The 22,287-nt window shown below is 49.3% G+C and overlaps 1 protein-coding gene across 10 annotated transcripts in view; it reads left to right on the top strand.

Moving 5' to 3' along the window:
• The window catches only part of LOC102461674 (myosin-IIIb-like), a 166,044-nt gene that overhangs the window by 27,019 nt on the left and 116,738 nt on the right, over positions 1-22,287 (top strand). For all 10 annotated transcript variants that reach the window (XR_012898732.2, XM_075914722.2, XM_075914723.2 and 7 more), the window contains 5 exons: positions 390-492; positions 10,002-10,104; positions 10,190-10,346; positions 15,084-15,186; positions 15,494-15,622. Coding sequence is in view for 9 of the 10 variants with exons in the window: in XM_075914722.2 (XP_075770837.2) it covers positions 390-492; positions 10,002-10,104; positions 10,190-10,346; positions 15,084-15,186; positions 15,494-15,622 (595 nt within the window). In the remaining variant the exon portion in view is untranslated. The remainder of the gene's footprint in view (positions 1-389; positions 493-10,001; positions 10,105-10,189; positions 10,347-15,083; positions 15,187-15,493; positions 15,623-22,287) is intronic.

Below are 22,287 nucleotides of genomic sequence, written 5' to 3'. Positions count from 1 at the left end.
GACACTACAAAATTCCTTTTGTTCCAGTTTCTTAAGGGACTGCCCAATGGGTAAAGTTTACAGATAGGTGAGAGATAGTGTCAGTATGTGTAAGACCCTTCTATCAGTAGGGTCAGGGAAGACTCTCAAGTGGAGGGTGTTAGGTGGCTACACTGAGTTGGAGTCTTACCAAGGGATTGATGCCCCACTAACCCTGTTGCCTTGAGGGGGTGGGTCTAGATAGTGCTAATGTGGGCACTTGCCAGTAGGAGGCACCTGTAGCCGTGCAATAGGAGAGTGGTATGTGTGTGCTCAGAGAAAGGGGAGATGCACTGAGACAGAAGGGGAAGAACAGCTGAGTCCTAGTGGTGGTAGTTTCCTGTCTTCACCCTCTGCTCTTTTTTTGCTAGTGGGGAGAGCGGTGCAGGGAAAACAGAGAGTACAAAGCTGCTGCTGCAACACATCATGCATCTGTGCAAGGGCAACTCTCAACTGGAACAGCAGATCCTGCAGGTGAGTCACTGAAGGAGAATGCCCCTGGATAGATGTAGGGACAGCCACAGAGCAACTCACATTTGGCTCAGGGGGTTCTGCAGATGACTCACTGGAAGTGGCAAAAGCACAGAGTAAAGGCAAATCTGGCAAAAGTATAAATCCAACACTAGAATGCTAACCATGTAGATAAGACACATGGATTCATTAAATATTTGTCAAAAAGCAGGATGATATACTGATTACTGAAATAATTTATATTGTCGGTAATTAAGGAGGATGTTAAACAGCATCTTTTCAAGTAAAACACTTACATCTTAAGTGATCCTGTTGAGTTATATCTAAGAATCTTTAAAAAATCAGCTACAATGTTCTCTGAACCATTAATAGAGTATTGGGAATAGTTTAGTCCAGTGGACTAGAAAATAGCCAATGTTGTGCCAATTATTAAAAATAATTAGCAGTATGTCTCTTGTCACAGGCTGGTTAGCCTGATGTTGATCCCCGTCAAAGTCATGAAAAGGCTGATATGGGGTTATCAAGGCTGATTCCCCACTCTGGCACAATGAATGTAGAAATGGGGGCCTGCAAAAGTACTCTAAAACCTTGTCTCTCCAGGCTTTAGTATAAAACTTCCCCCCAAAATCCTAAAAACCTAGATTTTGGGGTTAAAAATCCACTGCCCTTATCAAGGAGGAGGTATAGCTCAGTGGTTTGAGCATTGGCCTGCTAAAACCCAGCGTTGTGAGTTCAAACCTTGAGGAGGCCATTTAGGAATCTGGGGCAAAATTTGTCAGGAGCAGACCTGCTGTGAAGGCAGGGGACTGGACTCAATGACCTTTCAAGGTCCCTTCCAGTTCTAGGAGATAGGCATCTCCAGTCATTTTTTTAAGTGCTTTTGAACCCACAAACAGGGGTGGACACTTCAAACCAACCCCAGGGTACCCAAAGCTCTTTTCCCCAAAGAGCTTGAAAAAGAAAAGAACAAATACAAACTACAGTCTGTGGCTGCTATCCCCTAGTCAGAGGCATGCAGATTCCACAGACAGATTTTCCAGGACACAGAACTGAACCAATACCAGGTTAATAAAAAAGAAATAGCTTTTTTATTAACGAACAATCCTCCTGTTACAAGCATAGTTGGATTGGCTAGATGGTAAGAGCCACCAGTTAATAAGCTCATGGGGAATTTTCCCATGGGAACAAAACTTAGTTACAAAAGAGAGGAAATCTCATTTCTAAATGCACAGACATCAGATTCCCACTCCCAAACCATAAAACAATCAAACCTAACAGATTTATCTAGACTTTGCCCTACTTACAGATGGTGAAGAGTCTTTTCTTGGAGAGAGACATGTTGCCTGTCCCCCTCAGTATCTGGAGAGTCAACTGCTCAGAGACAAAGGAGGGAAAAACCAAAAATTCCTTTGTTCCAGTTTGAAATTCTTACCTGCATTCGTATTGGCTGAGTGCTACCTGGCTAGGTACAGTTAACCCCTTAGTCCCCAGGCTGCTGGCCATCCCTCATGGTCATGACAGTAAATGAGTGGGGTAAATAATGCCAATCAATATGGTTTCATGGAAAATAGGTCTTGTTAGATAATCCATTTTATGAGAACACATGCTTGGTTGATAAAAGTAATTGCATTAATTTAATATAGGTTATGCATAATAGTTCTGTCATATAATCATAGAACCATAGAGCTGAAAGAGACCTCAGGAGGTCATCAAGTCCAGCCCCCTGCTCTAGGCAGGACCAATCCCAACTAGATCAACCCGGCCAGGGCTTTGTCAAGCCGAGACTTAAACACCTCTAGGAATGGAGACTCCACTACTTCCCTAGGTAACCCATTCCAGTGTTTCACCACTCTCCTAGTGAAATAGTTTTTCCTAATATCCAACCTGGACCTCTCCCACCGCAACTTGAGACCATTGCTCCTTGTTCTGCCATCCGTCACTACAGAGAACAGCCTTTTTCCATCCTCTTTGGAACCTCCCTTCAGGAAATTAAAGGCTGCTATCAAATCCCCCCTCACTCTTCGCTTCTGCAGACTAAACAGACCCAACTCGCTCAGCCTCTCTTCATAGGTCATATGCTCCAGCCCCCTAATCATTTTGGTTGCCCTCCGCTGGAGCCTCTCTAATACGTCCACATCCTTTTTGTAGTGGGGGGCCCAGAAGAGGACACAGTACTCCAGATGTGTCCTCACCAGAGCCAGATAAAGGGGAATAATGACATCTCTGGATCTGCTGGCAATGCTCCTCTTAATGCAACCTAATATGCCATTAGCCTTCTTGGCTACAAGGGCACACTGTTGACTCATATCCAGCTTCTCATTCACTGTAACCTCCAGGTCCTTTTCTGCAGAACTACTACTTAGCTGGTTGGTCCCCATCCTGTAACAATGCTTGGGATTCCTCCGTCCCAGGTGCATGACTCTGCACTTGTCCTTGTTCAGCCTCATCAGATTTCTTGTGGCCCAATCCTCCAATTTGTCTAAGTCACTCTGGGCTCTATCCCTGCCTTCCAGTGTATCTACCTCTCCCCCTAGATTAGTGTCATCTGCAAACTTGCTGAGGTGCAATCCATCCCCTCATCCAGCTAATTAATAAAGATATTGAACAAAACCAGTCCTAGAACCGAACCTTTGGGCACTCTGCTAGAAACTGACCACCATCCTGACATTGAGCCATTGATCACTATCTGTTGGGCCTGACCTTCTAGCCATCTTTCTATCCATCCTACCATCCATTTATGCAATCCACATTCCCTTAACTTGCTGGCAAGAATATTGTGGGAGACCGTATCAAAAGCCTTGCTAAAGTCAAGGTCTATCACATCCACTGACTTCCCCATGTCCACTGAGCCAGTTACCTCATCATAGAAGCTATTCAAATTGGTCAGGCACGACTTGCCCTTTGTGAATCCATGCTGACTATTCCTAATCACTTTCCTCTCAACCAAGTGCCTCAAAATGGATTCCTTCAGGATCCCTTCCATGATTTTTCCAGGAACTGTGAACCGGCCTATAGTTCCCTGGATTGTCCTTCTTCCCTTTTTTGAAGATGGGTACTAATAATTGCCTTTTTCCAATCATCCGGGATCTCTCCCGATCTTCACTTGTCATTGAGGAGCCTTTGGCCATTATCTTTGAAATTTGCCAACTCCCTCAGTACTCTCGGATGCATTAAGTCCGGACTCATGGATTTGTGTACGTTTAGCTTTCCTAAATAGTTCCTAACCTGTTCCTTACCCACCAAGGGCTGTCTATCTTCATCCCATCTTGTGTCACTTAGCGCAGAAGTCCAGGAGCCGACCTTGTCCGTGAATACAGAGGCAAAGAAAGCATTGAGTACTTCAGCTTTCCCCACATCATCTGTTACTAGGTTACCTCCTTCATCCAATATGGGCCGCACACCCTTTCTGATCACCTTCTTTTTGTTAACATGCCTGTAGAAACCTCTCTTGTTATCCTTCACATCCTTAACCAGTTGCAATTCCAATTGTGCTTTCGCCTTTCTGATAACCCTCCAGCATTCTCGAGCTATATATTTAAACCCCTCCCTGGTCATTTGTCCAAGTTTCCACTTTTTGTAAGCTTCCTTTTTGTACTTAAGTTCACCAGGGATTTCTCCTGTAAGCCAATCCGGTCTCCTACCATGTTTGCCTCTCTTGCTACGCATTGGTATGGTTTCTTTCTGTGCCTTCAATAAGGCTTCTTTAAAATACTGCCAGCTGTCCTGGACTCCTTTCCCCTTCCTATTAGCATCCCAGAGGATTCTTCCCATCAGGTCTCTGAGGGAGTCAAAATCTGTCTTTCCTTAGCACTATGCAACATCAATGTAGCCCTATATATATTAACCGATTAACTGATCAGGAAATATGAGTTTTTCTTTTAGGAGTGTCCCTGCAGGTGCTTCACCTTAGGTATCTTGGGTGCTGCTGTGCACCTAGTCGGAGATTTTTGGTAGCTGTGCTCTCCGATGTGCCACGCCTGTGGAACGCGTGGTGCCTCCAACACGCATGCACGGCAACCGTCCCTTTAGATCCTTCTCTGCTGCTGGCGGCATCAGTCAGAACCTCTCTGTTCTCCAACTTAGTTTTCCCTTTCTTAGTTAGGATGATTAGTTACTTGTTCAATTCTCCAGTTATATCGTTCAAGTTTTGCTGTTAGTCTTAGTTGCAATTCAATTTTTTTTCCCTTTATTAGTTCTTACATTACCTAGGGTTAGATTTTTTTTTCACCAAGGATATTCTGCCTGGGATGTCGGGTTCCCCAGGTTTTAAACAGTGCCTATCCTGTAGGCTTTTAATTCCTATATCTGATGGGCACTCTCAGGGTATGTCTACACTAGCCCCCTAGTTCAAACTAGGGAGGCTAATGTAGGCATTCGAAGTTGCAAATGAAGCTCGGGATTTAAATATCCCGGGCTTCATTTGCATCTTCCCAAGCACCGCCATTTTAAAATCCTCCTTAGTCCAAACTCCGTGCCTGAGGCTACACGCGGCACGGAGTAGGTAGTTTGAATTAGGATCTCTAATTCGAACTACTGTTACTCCTCGTGGAACGAGGTGTACCGGTAGTTCGAATTAGAGATCCTAATTCGAACTACCTACTCCGTGCCGCGTGTAGCCGCGGGCATGGAGTTCGGACTAAAGGGGATTTAAAAATGGCGGCGCCCGGGAAGATGCAAATGAAGCCCGGGATATTTAAATCCCGGGCTTCATTTGCAACTTCGAATGCGTATATTAGCCTCCCTAGTTCGAACTAGGGGGCTAGTGTAGACATACTGGATGCACTGAGGGTACCTTGACCAAAAGCACCTCATGGCACACTGCGAGCACTGTAAACATTTGACAGCCCGCACACGTAAAGTGAGGGAGTTACAACTGAAGTTAATTTCCCTGGAAAGTGCCATAAAACCAGCCTCCGACACACTGTACTCTACACCACTGCGCCAGCCCTCACCAGCGGCCATGTCAGAGAAAGCAGTCCCATCTGCCACATCTTCCTGAGACGACTCTTCAACTTGCCTTTCTGAATTCGTGTTGACTATTCCTGACTACTTTGCCCTCTTCCAAGTGCTTCAAAATGGATCCCTTGAGTATCCCCTCCATGATTTTTCTGGGAACTGAGGTGTAAGGCTGACTGGTCTGTAGTTCCCTGGATTGTCCTTCTTCCTTTTTTAAAAGATGGGCACAACATTTGCCTTTTTCCAGTCATCCGGGATCGCTCCCGATCTCCATGCATTTTCAAAGATAATGGCCAAAGTCTCCGCAATGACATTTGCCAACTCCCTCAGTACCCTTGGATGCATTAAATCCAGGCCCATGGATTTGTGTCCTCTTCAGGGACCCATCCAATGAGACAATGCTCATACAAGAGGTCAAACACCTACCCCATCTCAGAGCAGTAGAACAAGTACCACGACAATATGAGGGCAGGGGATTTTACTCCCACTACTTCCTCATTGAAAAGAGGTCAGGGGAATGAAGACCTTTTCTCGATCTCAGGGGACTAAACAAACATGTAAGATCTCAGCGATTCAAAATGGTCACCCTATCCACAATAGTCCCCACCTGAACAAAGACGATTGGTTATCGACTCTTGACCTTCAGGATGCCTATTTCCAGATCTCCATACATCCAGCACATCGCAAGTACCTAAGGTTCACAGTCACCAGCAAACACTACCAGTACACGGTCCTTCCCTTGGGCTTTCTACAGCCCCAAGGATATTTTCAAAGGTACTAGCAGTTGTGGCTGCTCAACTGCACAGACAAGGAGTCTCCATATTCCCATATCTGGACGACTGCCTAATAAGAGCAACTACAAGTTTGGCTGCACTGGAGGCAGTCTCCCTCACCAGATCCCTTTTTCGCACTTTGGGGCTACAGATCAACCTTAAAAAATGCAAACTCCAACCATCACAAACGATCAAATTCATCGGAGCCCACTTCAACTACATGATGGCTATAGCCTCCTTACACCTCAACAGATTTCACGCTATCAGAGACCTCATAATGATAATACAGGACACACCAAGCACAACGATGAGATATGAGAACGTTGCGTTCCATTGTATTGCAAACACGTCCCCCAGGGAGTGTGTGCCACTGCCCGCACGTGAAGAGTAATGTGGACGCTTCTTGTTGGCATTGGTTGCAAACAATTTACAGCTACTGGGCCACATGGCCGCAGTCACCGTGGTGGTCTTGCATGCAATCAGTGCAACATTGGCTCTGGACAGTATACAACTCAATCTCCAAGATAGTGTCTGTCTGAACCAATATCAAGCTCTCCTCCACTGGTGGACAGACCAAAGAAACGTGCGCTGGTGTCCCTTTTTGCAAACATATCCCGTCCAAGACAATTACAAAGGATACATCTCTCCTTGGGTGGGGAGCTCATCTAGGCCACCTCACTACCCAGGATCAAGGGTCAGACCAGGAATCCAGCCTCCACATAAACGTTCTGGAGCTCAGGGCAGTATTCTATGCGTGTTAACACTTCATCAAATAAAAAATTGTACAGTTCAGATTTTCACGGACAATCAAGCAACGACTTTTTACGTAAACAGGCAAGCAGGCACCAGATCTTTCCTGTTATGCAGAGAAGCTCTCCGTCTCTGGACATGGTGCATAGAGCATGACATATACTTACAGGCTGTGACGTAGTGGGGGGTACCTTGCTGGTTTCTATGCTGGGCAGTGGGTTGTGAGTGACCTCCACTGGCTGCTGGCTGCAGCACAGCCCAGCAGGGCAGGGGATGAATCATTATGCAAAGGGGGCTTCGAACCTGTCTGCCCAGTGATCTCTAAGGAGCGAAACAATGGGAAAAAGGAGGGTGGAGCCCTGGCTGGGGGCAGGGCTGGAGTGAGTTAGTTTCTGTCTGGGATCATGGAGGAGACAGCCTAGGGAAAGAGGCTGGAATTTAGGGGCCCAGTCTCCCCCATCTCAAGGGGGGCTGAGGCATCCTAGCCCCAGTTCCTGTAACCAGATTACATCTGTGCTGTGCTGTATCCTGGAGGAGCAATAAATTCCCTCTATTCTACTGGCTGGTGGAGTCTGTTCGTGCCACTACGAGGGTGCAGGAGGCTGGGGACCCCGAAACGCCGTCACACTGGTGTCGGGTGGGATGTACTGCACCCCGTAGATGGAGCTTCCAGTGGCGAGTGACAAGGCGCAGTAAAAGCAAGAGCTCTGGCAACATGTTCCATGCTTCATCTCTCCATGAAAGTGGCCTTGATCATAGCACTGACATCGGCCAGGAGAGTCAGTGAAATTGGTGCTCTCATGTCAGACCCACTGTTCATCATATTATATAAAGACAAAATAGTCTTGCATCCTTACCTGAAATTCCTCCCAAAGGTTTCCTCACACTTTCACTGTAACATAATCTTATGATCTTACCTGTGTTTTCCCCAAAACCTCACGCAAGTTCCACTTGATGCAAGACATGCGATTTCCTTCTACTTGGACAGAACTAAGCAATTTCGCAAAACAAACAGACTGTTCGTTTCCACCATGAAGGGATTGTTTGGCATGCCTATCTCCACTCAGAGGATATCTCGGTGGATAGTGGAAGGTATTATTTTAGCTTGTACTACTAGAGGACAGTCACCCCCATTCCATGTCAAGGCCCACTCAACTAGGGCTACTTCCACTACCACGGCCTACATGTGGGGCATTCCCCTCATGGACATTTGTAGGGTGGCCATGTGGTACTCCACCCACACATTCACAAGGCACTATGCCCTGGATAGTCACCCCTCTAAGGGTTCCCTTTTTGGCAACACTGTCCTCCATATGGTACAAGATACCCTAACCCTAACTGAAGCACTCGCCTTCTTCACGGGTACGGCTCATAGTAACCTAAGGTAGAGGACCCACAGGGACACTCCTCAAAGAAGAAGAGAAAGTTACTCATCTTGTCCAATAACGGAGGTTCTTCGAGATGGTTGTCCCTGTGGGTGTTCCACCACCCTCGCTTCCTCCCCTCTGCTTTGGTGGGCCACATTCTCCTTCTGAGGCAGAGAAGGAACTGAAGAGATGGTTGCCGCACATGCATGGTGGAGGCACCACACATGCTGTCTGCCTCGCATGCGTGGTACGCTGGAGAGCACGGCTACCAGAAATCTTCAACTAAGTGCGCAGCACCACCCAAGACACCTAAGGTGGAGCATCTCGAAGAACCTCTATTATTGCACAAAGTGAGTAACCTTCTCTTGTAATTGGGAATTGTCCTCTAGTGACACTATTTTTAAGTGATTCCTACAGAGATCTGTTCTTGGTTCACTGCCATTCAATATAATATCAGTGATATGGGAGGAAATATATCATTAGTAAAACTTGCAAATGTCCCACAAATTTACGTACCAAATAATGAATGACAGGTCAATTATACATGCCAATCTCCATTACTTGGTAATATGGGCTTATTTGTACAACTTCTGGCCTAACATAGGCAGGTGAAAGGCCATATACGTAGGCACAAAAAATGTAGGTCAGGCTTCCCAGAGAGAAGACAGAATCATGGAAAGCAATGAAGGTTGCAGTAGAACATGAGCTGCCAATGAGATGCAGGAGTTAAGATCTCCAATTATTATTAACCAAGCTTAACAGATTCTCTTCTGAGTCCTTTTGCCCCATATTACTTTTTTTTCCCTCTGCTATGAACTTCCCACAGTGTGTCTGTCTTTCTGACTTTGAGTTGTGTAGACCTGCACACAAGATCCCATGTGGGGCCACCCATGAAAGGGACCCCTCTTCACCCTTCCTGCTTGGTAGGAGTGTGAGGCTCTAGGATTAAGGGGCTGAGGGCAGAATCCCAAGGGTTTTTGCCAGGATCTGACAAGCATTACTGTGCTCTCCTTGCTCCAGGATGTTATACAATCCAAGGTTGCATTGCATTATTTTGCTAAATTGTGTATTTCATGCTGCATTTCATCAACTCAAATCTTATGTGTTTCCCTCTGGATTTTCAAGAGGCCATGAGGCTATTTTACATGATACCTCTGATTCTTTCTGCAGTCTACTTGGGCCACTGTTGATGGTAGGGAATATTAAAGATTCTCTGTTCCTTATGTAACCCCTCCTGTTCACTAGCCCACTGTAAGGTTATTCAGCATAGCGGAAGCCTTGTGATGTCTTAAACAACTGTGGGAGACTAGGCCTGAGGCTCCTTGGTGTGCTCTGCAATTGTGTATTAGTGGGTGTCCACCTCAGACCAGACACCCACTTAGACAAACCACCAGGAACAGGCTTTATTATGTAAACAAATACATAGAACAGGATCACAGTCCAGCAGCCCCTTCTCTCTGCATGCAGATCACATGCTGCTTCTAGCTCAGTCCCTGCTGAGACCCTGCTGGGGATAGAGAGTACATCCTGGCAGGAACCAGAAAGTTCTCCCAACATGCTGCAGTTTGTAGTCCACAACTTGTAGTTTCCAGGACTGCTGTTGAAGCACACTGGACCTTGGGCTACACTTAAACCTCCACGTCAACTTTGTGCATTTCTGTTCCAGGTGAACCCATTGCTCGAAGCTTTTGGCAACGCACAAACAGTGATGAATGACAACAGCAGTCGCTTTGGAAAATACATACAGCTGAGGTTTCAAAGGAATACAGGTGAAACCCAGGGCTAGGTCTCTGGATGTGTTGAACGCCTCATTTTGTGTCATTATTTCTTTCCTTCTGCCCTTTCTCCATGCAGTGAGGGGTGCCAAGCTGAGTGAGTATCTGTTGGAGAAGTCACGTGTGGTGCAACAAGATGCTGGAGAGAGGAATTTTCATGTTTTCTACTATATGTTTGCTGGCCTTACTGCAGAGGAAAGGGAGATGTATGGGCTGCTAGATCCCTCATTGTACAGGTATATGAATGGCAGGCCCTACATTGGCTTCTCAGTGGGGTGGAGGTCAGAATAATGGACTTGGTTTGGGATTGGTCCTGCCTTTGGGCAGGGGGATTGGCCCTGCCTTTGTGCAGGTGGCTGGACTTGATGACCTCCTGAGGTCTCTTCCAGCTCTATGATACTATGACTTCTACAGCCTCATCTGGAAGGAGTGGGGGAAGAGGATTTGTGAGGGCAGAGTAATGAGAGGAAAGCACAGGACTGGGGATTGTCATGGAAGGCTGGAGTTGGCATCGGAACAGAGATGTAATGTGATCTAGTGATAAGACCTGCTGGTCTGGGATTCAGAAAACTTGGGTTGTGTTCCTCGTTCTGCCAGTGGTTAAGGAGAATCACTCCCTTCTCTTTACTTTGCTCTCCCTTCCACACCCTGTGTCCTCGCTGTCTCATATGAGGCACCCATATGAGGCCTGTGTGATAAATCAGGATACAATCTGGACTGATGAACATCTGTGTCCCCTCTGCTCTCCTATTTGAGGTGCATAAGAACGGCCGTACTGGGGCAGACCAAAGGTCCATCTAGCCCAGTATCCTGTCTACCGACAGTGGCCAGCACCAGGTGCCCCAGAGAGGGTGGACCGAAGACAATGATCAAGCGATTTGTCTCCTGCCATTCCTCTCCAGCCTCTGACAGACAGAGGCCAAGGACACCATTTTATCCCCTGGCTAATAGCCTTTTATGGACCTAACCTCCATGAAATTATCTAGCTTCTCTTTAAACTCTATTATAGTCCTAGCCTTCACAGCCTCCTCTGGCAAGCAGTTCCACAGGTTGACTACACGCTCTGTGAAGAAGAACTTTCTTTTATTAGTTTTAAACCTGCTCCCCATTAATTTAATTTGGTGTCGTCTAGTTCTTCTATTTAGGGAACTAATAAATAACTTTTCTTTATCGGCCCTCTCCACACCACTCATGATTTTATAAACCTCTATCATATCCCCCCTCAGCCTCGTTTTTTCTAAACTGAAAAGTCCCAGTCGCTTTAACCTCTCCTCATATGGGACCCATTCCAAACCCCTAATCATTTTAGTTGCCCTTTTCTGAACCCTTTCCAAGGCCAAAATATCTTTTTTGAGGTGAGGAGACCACATCTGTACACAGTATTTGAGATGTGGGCATACCATAGTTTTATAAGGGGCAGTAGGATATTCTGTGTCTTATTTTCTATCCCTTTCCTAATAATTCCTAGCATCCTATTTGCCTTTTTGACCGCCGCTGCACACTGCGTGGAAGTTTTCAGAGAACTGTCCACGATAACTCCAAGATCTCTTTCCTGATTTGTCATAGCCAAATTAGCCCCCATCATACTGTACGTATAGTTGGGGTTATTTTTCCCGATGTGCATTACTTTACACTTGCCCACATTAAATTTCATTTGCCATTTTGTTGCCCAATCACTCAGTTTGGTGAGATCTTCTTGGAGTCCCTCACAGTCTGCTTCTGTCTTGACTATCCTAAACAGTTTTGTAATATCTGCAAACTTTACTACCTCACTGCTTACCCCTTTCTCCAGATCATTTATGAATAAGTTGAAAAGGATTGGTCCCAGGACTGACCCTTGGGGGACACCATTAGTTACCCCTCTGCACTCTGAAAATGTACCATTTATTCCTACCCTTTGTTTCCTGTCTTTTAACCAGTTCTCAATCCAAGAAAGGACCTCCCCTCTTATCCCATGGCCATGTAATTTACACAAGAGCCTTTGGTGAGGGATCTTGTCAAAGGCTTTCTGAAAATCTAAGTATACTATATCTACTGGATCCCCCTTGTCCGCATGTTTGTTAACCCCTTCAAAGAACTCTAACAGAGTAGTAAGACAGGATTTCCCTTTACAGAAGCCATGTTGACTTTTGTCCAACAAATTATGTTCTTCTACATGCTTCACAATTTTATTCTTTACTATTGTTTCGACTAATTTGCCTGGTACTGAAGTTAGACTTACCGGTCTGTAATTGCCAGGATCGCCTCTACAGCCCTTTTTAAATATTGGTGTCACGTTGGGTACCTTCCAGTCATTAGGTACGGAAGCCAATTTAAAGGATAGGTTACAAACCACAGATAATAGCTCAGCAATTTTCCATTTGAGTTTTTTTAGAACCCTTGGATGAATGCCATCCGGTCCCGGAGATTTGTTAACATTAAGTTTTTCTATTTGTTCCAAAACCTCCTCTAATGACACTTCAATCCGGGACAGTTCCTCAGATTCATCACCCACAAAGGATGGTGCAGATTCAGGAATCTCCCCAATGTCCTAAGCCGTGAAGACTGAAGCAAAGAAATCATTTTGTTTCTCCGTAATGGCTTTATCGTCTTTGACCCTTTACAATGATAGGTTACTAGGTGCCCTTTACATTGCCCTTCTGTGAGAGCTGCCACTCCTGATCTATTCACATACAGGCTCCAGCATGTAAATTATTCCCAGTTATAGTGTATGAGCATTATAGCCAGCCACTCTCAGTGCCAGACTTTCTCCAGAAATGTGTGCCTTGTACTGTCCAACTCTCTTCTGGACAACACAAGCTCATATAAAATCTGTCATTTTATTAATACAACATGACATGTACAAATCCTGTTATCCAAATGGAGTTCCCCAAATGCTTCATTTCAAAAACAAAGGTTTAATTAAAACAATAAAACAAGTTAATTAACTTCAAAAGCATAGATCTTGAAGCATAAGTGTCAGAACTGGTTACTAGAAAAACAAAAGTACAATACAACTAATGCCTAACACAGGGGTGGGTAATAATTTTAATGGGGGGGGCCACTCCCAAGATTTTGGCAAGTGGTTAAGGGCTACACTTCCATGGAGAGGGTGTGAGGTAACCCCTCCTGAGGTTGGGTGCAGAAGGCAACTTGGGGTAGGAGACTCGAGTGCAGGATGGGGTGTAGGGTTTGAGAAGGAGTTTGGGTGAAAGGAGGAGTTGCAATCTGGGGCAAAGGTTTGGGGTGCAGGGTCCAGGAGAGGGTATGGGTGCAGGAGAGGATTCTGGCCTGGGTGAGATGTTCTAGGAGGTAGTATAGGGTCTAGGAGGGAGTAATGACCTTGAAGAAGGGGAGTGCAGAGGGTTTGGAGCAGAGGTGCAGGGTTGGGGAGGAGGTGTAGAAACCATTTCATATTTAGCTAGAAGCCATTCTGTATAACAAAAGCCATTTCAGTTTCCTGTGTCTGCACGTAGGCTAAAGGAAGTAAACTGGCCTTCACCAAGGTGGGAAAAGGCCAAAAGGATGCGCTGTTAAAATGTGTTGTTAAACTATTTTGAGTTAAAGCTCAAACTCCCTCTAAACCTGTTTCTTTCTCTGCTAATAATAATTCCTCTTTAAAGTTCGCTTTAATTTCTTGCCCTAACGTCAAACTTGTTTGGTTAAGGGTATAAAATACTAAAATTAATTGTATTAGCCAGCCTTACTGGGCCCGGCTTTGCTAAAACCATGTTTGGCTCACTTTGCTTTTATTGGCCAATAAAACTGTCTGTTTAGCTGCGTAAACTAAGTGAGGCGTTTGCTTCAACAGAGGTATGGGCACAGGAGAGGATTTTAGCCTGAGGGAAGGGGGTGCAGGGTCTGGGAGGGAGTTGTGACCTGGGAGAATGGGAGAAAGGGGTACAGAGGGTGGTGGCCTGGGGCAGGTGATTGGGGAGATATGGGGGTGGGTTGCCAGAGGCAGGCTCTGGCTTGGAGGCATTTACCTAGGTGGCTTCCAGCCAGCAGCCCTGCAGGAACCTGAGCTGCAGTCCCAGGATGGTCAGCTGGCTGCTCCATGTGACTCTGCTCTGGGCTTGGGGTGAGGGAGGGAGGAAGGCTTCACACACTTCATCTGCCCCGTGCAAAATTTCTCAGCTACTATTTGCTAGAAACTGGCCAATGAGTGCTGAGAGATTTTTCTGGTGGTCGGGGCAGCATGCGAAGCCTCCCTCCTCAGTGTCCAGAGCAGAGAGCAAGTAGTTGTTTAAAGCATGGGCTGTTCTCTACCTAAGGGTCCTGGCAAGGCAGCTGTGGACCGGATCCTGCAGCGTGGTGTGCTGGATCTGGTCTGCTGGCTGCCTCTTGCCCATCTCTGGCCTAACATAATAAACCTGAGTGAATTCAAACCAAGGTCTCTTTCACCTCGTGTTTCAGTAGTCCTGCAAGCTGAACTTCCTTCAGTCAAGATCCCTCCACCTGTCCTGTGCTGCTTCTTTTGTTCTTCAGATATCATGGATGCTGTAGGTAGAGAGAAAGGGAGAATGATGTTATAGTTCCATGCCTTTTTTGAGAAGGATCTCCAGCTGAGGTTCAAGAGATAAAAAATCTTAGTGGAACAAAACCCCAAGCTGTTACTTTTTAAGATGTAGGGTTTTTTTATCGTGTCACTTTACCCACCAAAGAATAGCTATTTGGCAGGTGATGGTCCATTTGGCCTGTTGATACCTGGCTGAGACATCAGTTTGTCTTCTGTCTCTGAGGAATTGATTTTGTTGCTCCTCAGATGGAAATATGTCTTAGTAACACCATACAATAGAATCTCATAACTTTGCATACAATGTTGCCACACACATTTTACCAATTGTGAGTTTTCAAATGATATCTCACAAGATATATTTGTACAGAAAATAATATAGTAGTGTGCAAAAGATGAAGACTACAGAAGTAAAAAGCATCACAGTATCTAGACTGTATCCTAATACAAATAATGATAGGTTGACTCATTTCCTCAGGTACATAAGTGGCTGGTTCAGAGCAGAGGTTGTGGCTGATTGTTGGAAGCACAAGTACTGGGAGATGCGTAATGCTCTAGACATGGTCGGCTTCCAGGAGCAGGTGAGAACCTTGGATACTCTGTCACTGTCTCTTTCTAGACATGCCCACCTGTAGAATCATGGGATCCTTGTTCCTGACTGCTGTTTCCACACTCAGTTCAGCCCTTTTGCTCCATATCCACTTCCCTTCTTCCATTTGCTGTGCTGCTCACAGGCTGGTGTATTCAGTTCAGAGCTGCTCTCCTGCCACATACCTGACCTTCCTCTCCCTCCATTACTGTAGAAAGTTTGAAGTTCCACTGGAAGGGGGCTGCGTGTTGCTCATCATATATGTTCCAGCCCTGAAACACTTCTGTTTTGTTTTTTAGGAGCAGGTGGATATGCAGGCAATCCTGGCTGGAGTCCTGTCTCTGGGCAATGTGACCTTCCAGGCCCAGGAGCACAATGGGGCCGTAAAAGTGAGTGAAGCCTCCACAGGATGGCTAAAGGCTGCAGCGGTGAGTCTAGCAAGAGTCTCAGAGGCATAAATTGTAAAGATATCCATGCACAAAGTATAACTGTCATCAAACTCTCATCTCCCTAGATCGGGGTGAAAAGTCTTTTTTGGGTCAGGGGCCGCTGACCCACAGAAAAATCAGTCAGGGCCGCATACAAGTGACTGAGAAGGAAAAAGGCACTCCTCATATTCCCCTCACACATCAGAGCCTAGGGGGGGGGTCCAGGCTAGTAGATTTTGTGTGCTCTAGCCCTGTGGGTGGGTAGCAGGGGGCTGGAGTGCCAGCATGCGTTCCCCAATGCGTGGAGGATCCCTGAGCATCGGGGCCAGATCCAGGCAAGCCAGCTGAGGTTCCCCACTCCTGCCCTAGATACTGTTAGGATCTGATGGGTAACCTCTAAGTAATCATCAGTAGAGGGATGGTTCCTGCTGGATTTTTCTGTAGGTAGCTCAGTTTTTTCCAATTTAGGCACCCTCTTTTTATGATGTGACTTTTTGCCTATACCTACATTCTGCACATGTGCATAAAAGCATCAACCCTTTTTTCCTGTTGGTTTGTGTTCCCAAAAACTTGAGGTTCTCCGTTTTTTTATAGGTTGCATATAGATCTTTTTATTCTCATTAGCATTGACACATAACTTGTATCCTGTGGTTAAGGCATGTTTTAAGCACAAATGTGTTTCTGTAGCATTTTTGCAATCTAAAATTAATCTTTTGGCCAAATTTTCAAATTTACCCTCTGGTATATCTTTTCCCATAGTCTTATTACATTGATTTATTTTTGATTACTTATGGTGTCAACATTTTTTATTTCTTCTTCGGGTAGTCCCCGTGGGTGCTCCACGTCTGGTGTCGGGCTGGTCCCGGCGCCGCGAATCGGAGCTTGCCATAGCTGTAATCGACCGGGTCACGCATGCGCGAGCAGTCTTCGCGCCTTTGAACAGCCGCGCGCGACCCGATCCCCGCCAGTTCCTCTCATCCGCCCCTGGTCGCGGACGGAGTTCTATTCATCTCCTCTTTACCTCAGCGAAGTCTAAGAAAGAATATAAAATAACGTGTATTTACTGCTTGGCCTTTTAAAGAAACGAGAAATTAAATAACCCGGGCATAATTAATCTTAAAACCGGCGGTTTAGACTGCGACTCCGGTCATTTTCGCCGCAGCCTTAGCCCACCGGCTCATTTTTTAAAAAAAAAAAAAAAAAAAAGGAAGAAGAAATAATAAATTAAAATAATATAGAAATACAAAATAAACTGAAACTTATAAGGAAACGGGAGCAGAAGAACAACCTGCCATAGAGAGGGGCGTAAGACAAGCCCTCTCAGCCTTTTAATATGCTGGGCTCCCCCGGTTTCAAGAAATGCTCCGTGTGCAGAGAGTCTATGCCGCTCTCGGATGGCCACTCTGCATGTGTCCGCTGCCTTGGGGAGGCACATATTCCCCAAAAGTGCATGCACTGTGCCAAGCTTACCTCTAGAGCCCGCAAGGAGCGGGAAAGGCGGCTAAAAGAAATTTTGTTTGACAAGGCATTGATGCCTTCTACTTCGGCAGGATCCTCTGCCTCAGACCCCACTCTGGAAAAGCGGAGGGCTCCTTCCCCGAGTGCACCTTCCCCAAAGAGGAAGAGAGCCTCTCCTTCTAAGTCCCTGCTAATAGCCCCGCAGCCGCGGGGCAGCGCAGGAGGAAAGCCGGGTGCTTCTGGTTCCAGGGCAGCCCGCGCACCGGCAGCAAAAAAGCCGCCCGGCACGTCAAAGCCGCGGCCACAGCCGGCACCGCAGGAGCCCCTTAAAGGGCCAGCTCCGTCGGCACCCACGCTCCCGGTGCCGACCCCGCCAGCCTCCTCACTCAGCTCTCCTCACAGGAAGCTGTCCTCAGCACCGTGCGCACCGGGAGTGCAGCCTACGGATCAAATGCCTGCTTCATCACACTCCATTGAGTCTGCAACCCTGCAGACCTCTTGTCAGGATCAGCTACCACCTCAGGCTTCTACGGTACCATCCAAGTCAGATGTTCAGGTGTTCTCTCTCTCACCTTCTCCGGTGGCATCCCCTCACCTCTCTACTCATGCTGATCACAATATGGGTCATAGGAAGCATTATAACCGCAGTACGTCTTCTCATCATCACTACCATAGGGAACGTAGTTGTTCACACCATAGGCGCTCCAGGTCTCAGTCTCCTTCCAGATACTCCATAACATACTCGTCACGGCGTTCGTACTATGACAGGCATGGCAGCGCTAGATCCTCTAAACACTCGTCACCTTCACACTCTGCTCAACATGCCTCGCATTACCGTAGCCGTTATTATGATGAAATTTCTCGCTGTAGTCGGTCGCGATCTCGCTGTAGGTCACCATGCTCCTGTCGTTCAATAAGTCCATGTTCCACACATTCTAGACATCAGGAACAGCCCTTGCGGAGGCCTGCATTACCCCCACGATCCCCGACCCCCAGGTCACAGCAGTCAGACCTGGAGGAGGGACAACTTTCTGAGTCAGAACCAGACAAGTCTTCTAATGCTAATTCTTCAGTATCTTCGCCTGTCAAAGCTATAACTCCGGACGAGACGTCACCCCTTGATGATCTAAAGGAGTTCCAAGATCTTTTTAGACGGGTAGCACAATCGCAAGAGGTGCAGTGTGACGGGTCGCGCCGCCCCCGCACCCCACCCGGCGGCCCGCCCCGCACTCAGCCCGCGATCGCGCTGGCTCTCCTGGGAGTGCGGCAACCCTGCAGGGCCTGCTCCTCTGCCGCGGCCTGGATAACGGGCGGCGCAGCAGGGGCGGGGCGACGCCAGGACGTCTACGTGAGGCGGGGGCGGAGCCTGACAACGCGGCATCTGACGTCATCAGACCCGGACGCACGGCGGGGGAGGAGCCTGGTGACGTGGCGTCATACGTCACCAGGACCGGACGCCGGCGGGGGGATTTTAAAAGGGGAACAGGGGAAGACGGGAGGACGAAGGAGCAAGGAGGAGGAAGGACGAAGGAGCAAGGAGGAGGAAGGAAGGAGACAGAGAGCGAACGGAGGAGGAAGGAGCAGAGGAGGAGGAGGAGGGAGGAATAGAGGAGGAGGAGAGAACAACGGAGGAAGGAGGCACGGAACACAGAAGGAGAGGCACACAGCACAGGAAGGAGGGAAGTGGGGTAGCACAAGGGGTGAGGGGGACTACATAAAAGGGGGGGAAGCAGAGACAGCGGGGAGCCGGACAGGCTCGCTCGTTACACGTGGTGGAGAATGCGGGCAGCTAAACTCTAGCTAAAGTCACAGAACCCCAACAGCAACCCCAACAACAACTCACAGAGGGGAAAAAAAAAAAAAAAAAAAAAACCCACGGGTGGAAGAGGTGAGGGTACCAGGACGAGCAGCCCAGCAAAGCTGCGACGGCGCAACGCGGAGCCATGGACGCTGCCGACGTGTTCAAATGGCTGACGGACAACCAACATCAGCAGCAACAACAGCAGACGGCCCTCCTTCAGCAGCTGGCCACACCGCATCGGGAGCAGCAGGCCCAACTACTGCGTGACGTGACTGAGCAGTTCCGGGCGCAACAGGACCACTGGGTGAGACAGTGGGAAAATGCGGGCCGGGGGCCAGCCCCAGCGGTCGGGGGGGGAAGGGGCGGAAGGCGGGGCCCTAGCTCAGCTCCCCGTAAGACTGACTAAAATGGGCCCTGCCGACGACCCCGAGGCCTTCTTGGTCACTTTTGAGAGGGTAGCCACAGCCGCCCGGTGGCCAGAGCAACATTGGGCTACGCTGCTAGCTCCGTACCTCACGGGCCCAGCTCAGCTGGCCTATCGGAGTCTAGACCCGCGAGACGCCCTACATTATTATAAAGTAAAAGAGGCAATCCTGGACCAGCTAGGGGTCACCCCAGAGACTTATAGACAGCGGTTCCGGCAGGAAAAATACGCCCCGGGGGCCCGCCCGCGAGCCGTGGCACAGCGGCTAAGAGAGGCAGGTTGGCGTTGGCTGGAGCCCGAGCAGCGGTCAGGACCCCAGGTAGCGGAGCAGGTGGTTTTGGAGCAGTTCCTACACATCCTTCCGGGGGAAGGCCAGCGGTGGGTGAAAAGGCACCACCCTACGTCTTTAGCCGACGCGGTGACCCTTATGGAGGATTACATGTCAGCTGAGGGAGGCAGGGAAGGAGTCGGATCGCGGGGGGAACACTCCAGTGGGGCATCGAGAGAGACCAGACCCCCACTCCGGCAAGGGGAGGCAAGGGGCCCGGCTGCCCCCCTCAGCCCCGGCCGCGGTGGGGGCAGACGCCTAGCACCGGTGTGGAGCCGACCCGCGAGGGAAGAGCCAACCTCCCGCCCCGCCGCCCTGGAGGATCGAAAGACCAATCCTCCCCCGGCACGGGGCCCCGGGGGGGCATGCTACCAATGCGGCCAAGAAGGACATTTCAAACGGGACTGCCCGCTGATGGACTGCTCCTTTACGCAGGTAATGGCGGGGCAGAACAGGTCGGGGCCCCAGGCTGCGGGAAAGATACTGCGTCAGGTGGAAGTTGAGGGCCAGATAGTCACCGCCCTCGTGGACTCGGGTTGCGGCCAGACTCTGGTCCGAGCTGACCTGGTTTCCCCCAGGGAGCCCCGGGGACCCCCCATGTTCGTCCAATGCGTACACGGGCGAGTCGAGCCATACCCCACTGCCTGGGTGCACTTAAAGGATGGGGGTTCGGAAGGGAGGACCCACGTCGCCCTTGTACCGGGACTAATATACCCCGTGCTCCTCGGAAGAGACTGGAGCGGGTTCGGGCAGGCCCTCCGGGAGTGGCAGGGGGACCAAGCCGCCTTGGCCACAGAGGACGCAGAGGCCCCAATGAGGGGGACGGGAGCCAGGGCCGGGGAGGGCCCGACTGGCACGGAGGGGGAGTGGTCCCCTGACTTCGTCCGGGAACAGAGGGAGGACCCCCTCCTGCAGCATGCGTGGGGAAGTGCGACCACAGGGGCGGAAGGAGAAAGGACCTACCCACGCTTTGAGATCCAGGACGACCGACTATATAGGATCACTGAGGGACGGGAGGACGGGGAGGTGGTCACGCAGCTGGTCGTACCAAAGCTACATCACAAGCGGCTGTTGGACCTGGCTCACAGCAACCCCTGGGGCGGGCACCTGGGGTATGAGAAAACAGTGCAGCGTCTCTTGCAGCGGTTCTACTGGCCTGGCATATACCGGGCGGCTAAAGACTTTTGTGAATCTTGCCCGGAATGCCAGAAGATGGGACCAGGAAGGGTGGCCAAGGCCCCGCTAGTGGCGATGCCGGTAATAGATGTCCCATTCCAGAGGATCGCTATGGACCTGGTGGGACCATTGGAGCGGACAAAGAACCGGTACCAGTATATCCTCGTGGTAGTAGACTACGCGACCCGATACCCCGAGGCAGTGCCACTCCGGAACGCAACCGCCCCCACGCTCGCGAATGAACTGATTAAAATCTTTTCACGAGTAGGCATACCCGGAGAAATCCTCACTGACCAAGGGACGAATTTCACCTCGGCGCTTATGAAGGAACTGTGCCGCCTGCTGAGGGTAAAAACCTTGAGGACGTCGGTCTACCATCCACAAACCGACGGGCTCGTGGAGCGATTTAATCGGACGCTCAAGGGGATGCTCCGGAAATTCGTGGAAGAGGAGCCTAAAGAATGGGACCGGGCCCTGCCGGCCCTCCTGTTTGCAGTAAGGGAAGTACCCCAAGCCTCCACAGGGTTCTCCCCGTTCGAGCTCCTGTATGGTAGGCAGCCCAGAGGGATCCTAGATATAGTGAGAGAGGCTTGGGAGGCGCAGGAGACCCGAGTGCAAGGAACAGTACAGTATATCCTGAGGCTCAGGGAAAGGCTACGTCGGGTGGGTGAGTTCGCCAAGCGTAACCTGGAGGAGGCACAGGGGAAGCAGGCCCGCCACTATAACCAGGGCGCCCGGCTGCGCACCTTCCAGCCCGGGGATAGGGTCCTCCTCCTGTTGCCCGAGCAGTCCTCCAAACTGCTAGCTAGTTGGCAGGGCCCCTTCGAGGTGGTCAGGAGGGTCGGGGACGTGAAATATGAGATCAGGATGCCCGGGAAGCGGAAGGCAACCAATATTTATCATGTCAACCTGCTTAAAGCATGGCGGTCCCGGGAAGCCCTGGCGGGGTGGGTCTCAGAATCAAGGGGAGAAGAAGTAGCCGCCCGGCCTCGCCTGAACCCGGACCTCACACCAGGGGAGAGCAGGGGGCTACAGGAAACCTTGGGGAGGTTCTCACAGGTCCTGACGGAGACACCAGGACGGACCAACTTGATTCATCACCCGATCGTGACCGCGCCCGGCTGCCCCGTGAGAGAGCCGGTCAGGCCGCTGCCCAGGAAACTGTGGGGGACGGTACGCGACGAGGTGGACAAAATGCTGCGGTGGGGGGTGATCGAAGAATCCCGCAGCGCGTGGAGAAGTCCCATCGTACTGGTCCCTAAGAAGGATGGCACCACCCGGTTCTGCATCGATTTCAGGAAGGTCAACGCCGTGTCTGTGTTCGATGCCTACCCAATGCCGAGGATAGACGAATTGCTGGAGCGACTGGGGAATGCCCAATACTTATCCACTATCGACCTGTCAAAAGGGTATTGGCAAATCCCGCTGACGGAGGAGGCCCGCGAGAAGACCGCATTCTCCACGCCGTTCGGCCTGTA

The sequence above is a fragment of the Pelodiscus sinensis genome, chromosome 6 (genome assembly GCF_052426305.1).
Source record: "Pelodiscus sinensis isolate ZL-2025 chromosome 6, ASM5242630v1, whole genome shotgun sequence".
Taxonomy (NCBI): Eukaryota; Metazoa; Chordata; order Testudines; family Trionychidae; genus Pelodiscus; species Pelodiscus sinensis.
This window is presented reverse-complemented; position numbering and strand designations above follow the sequence as displayed.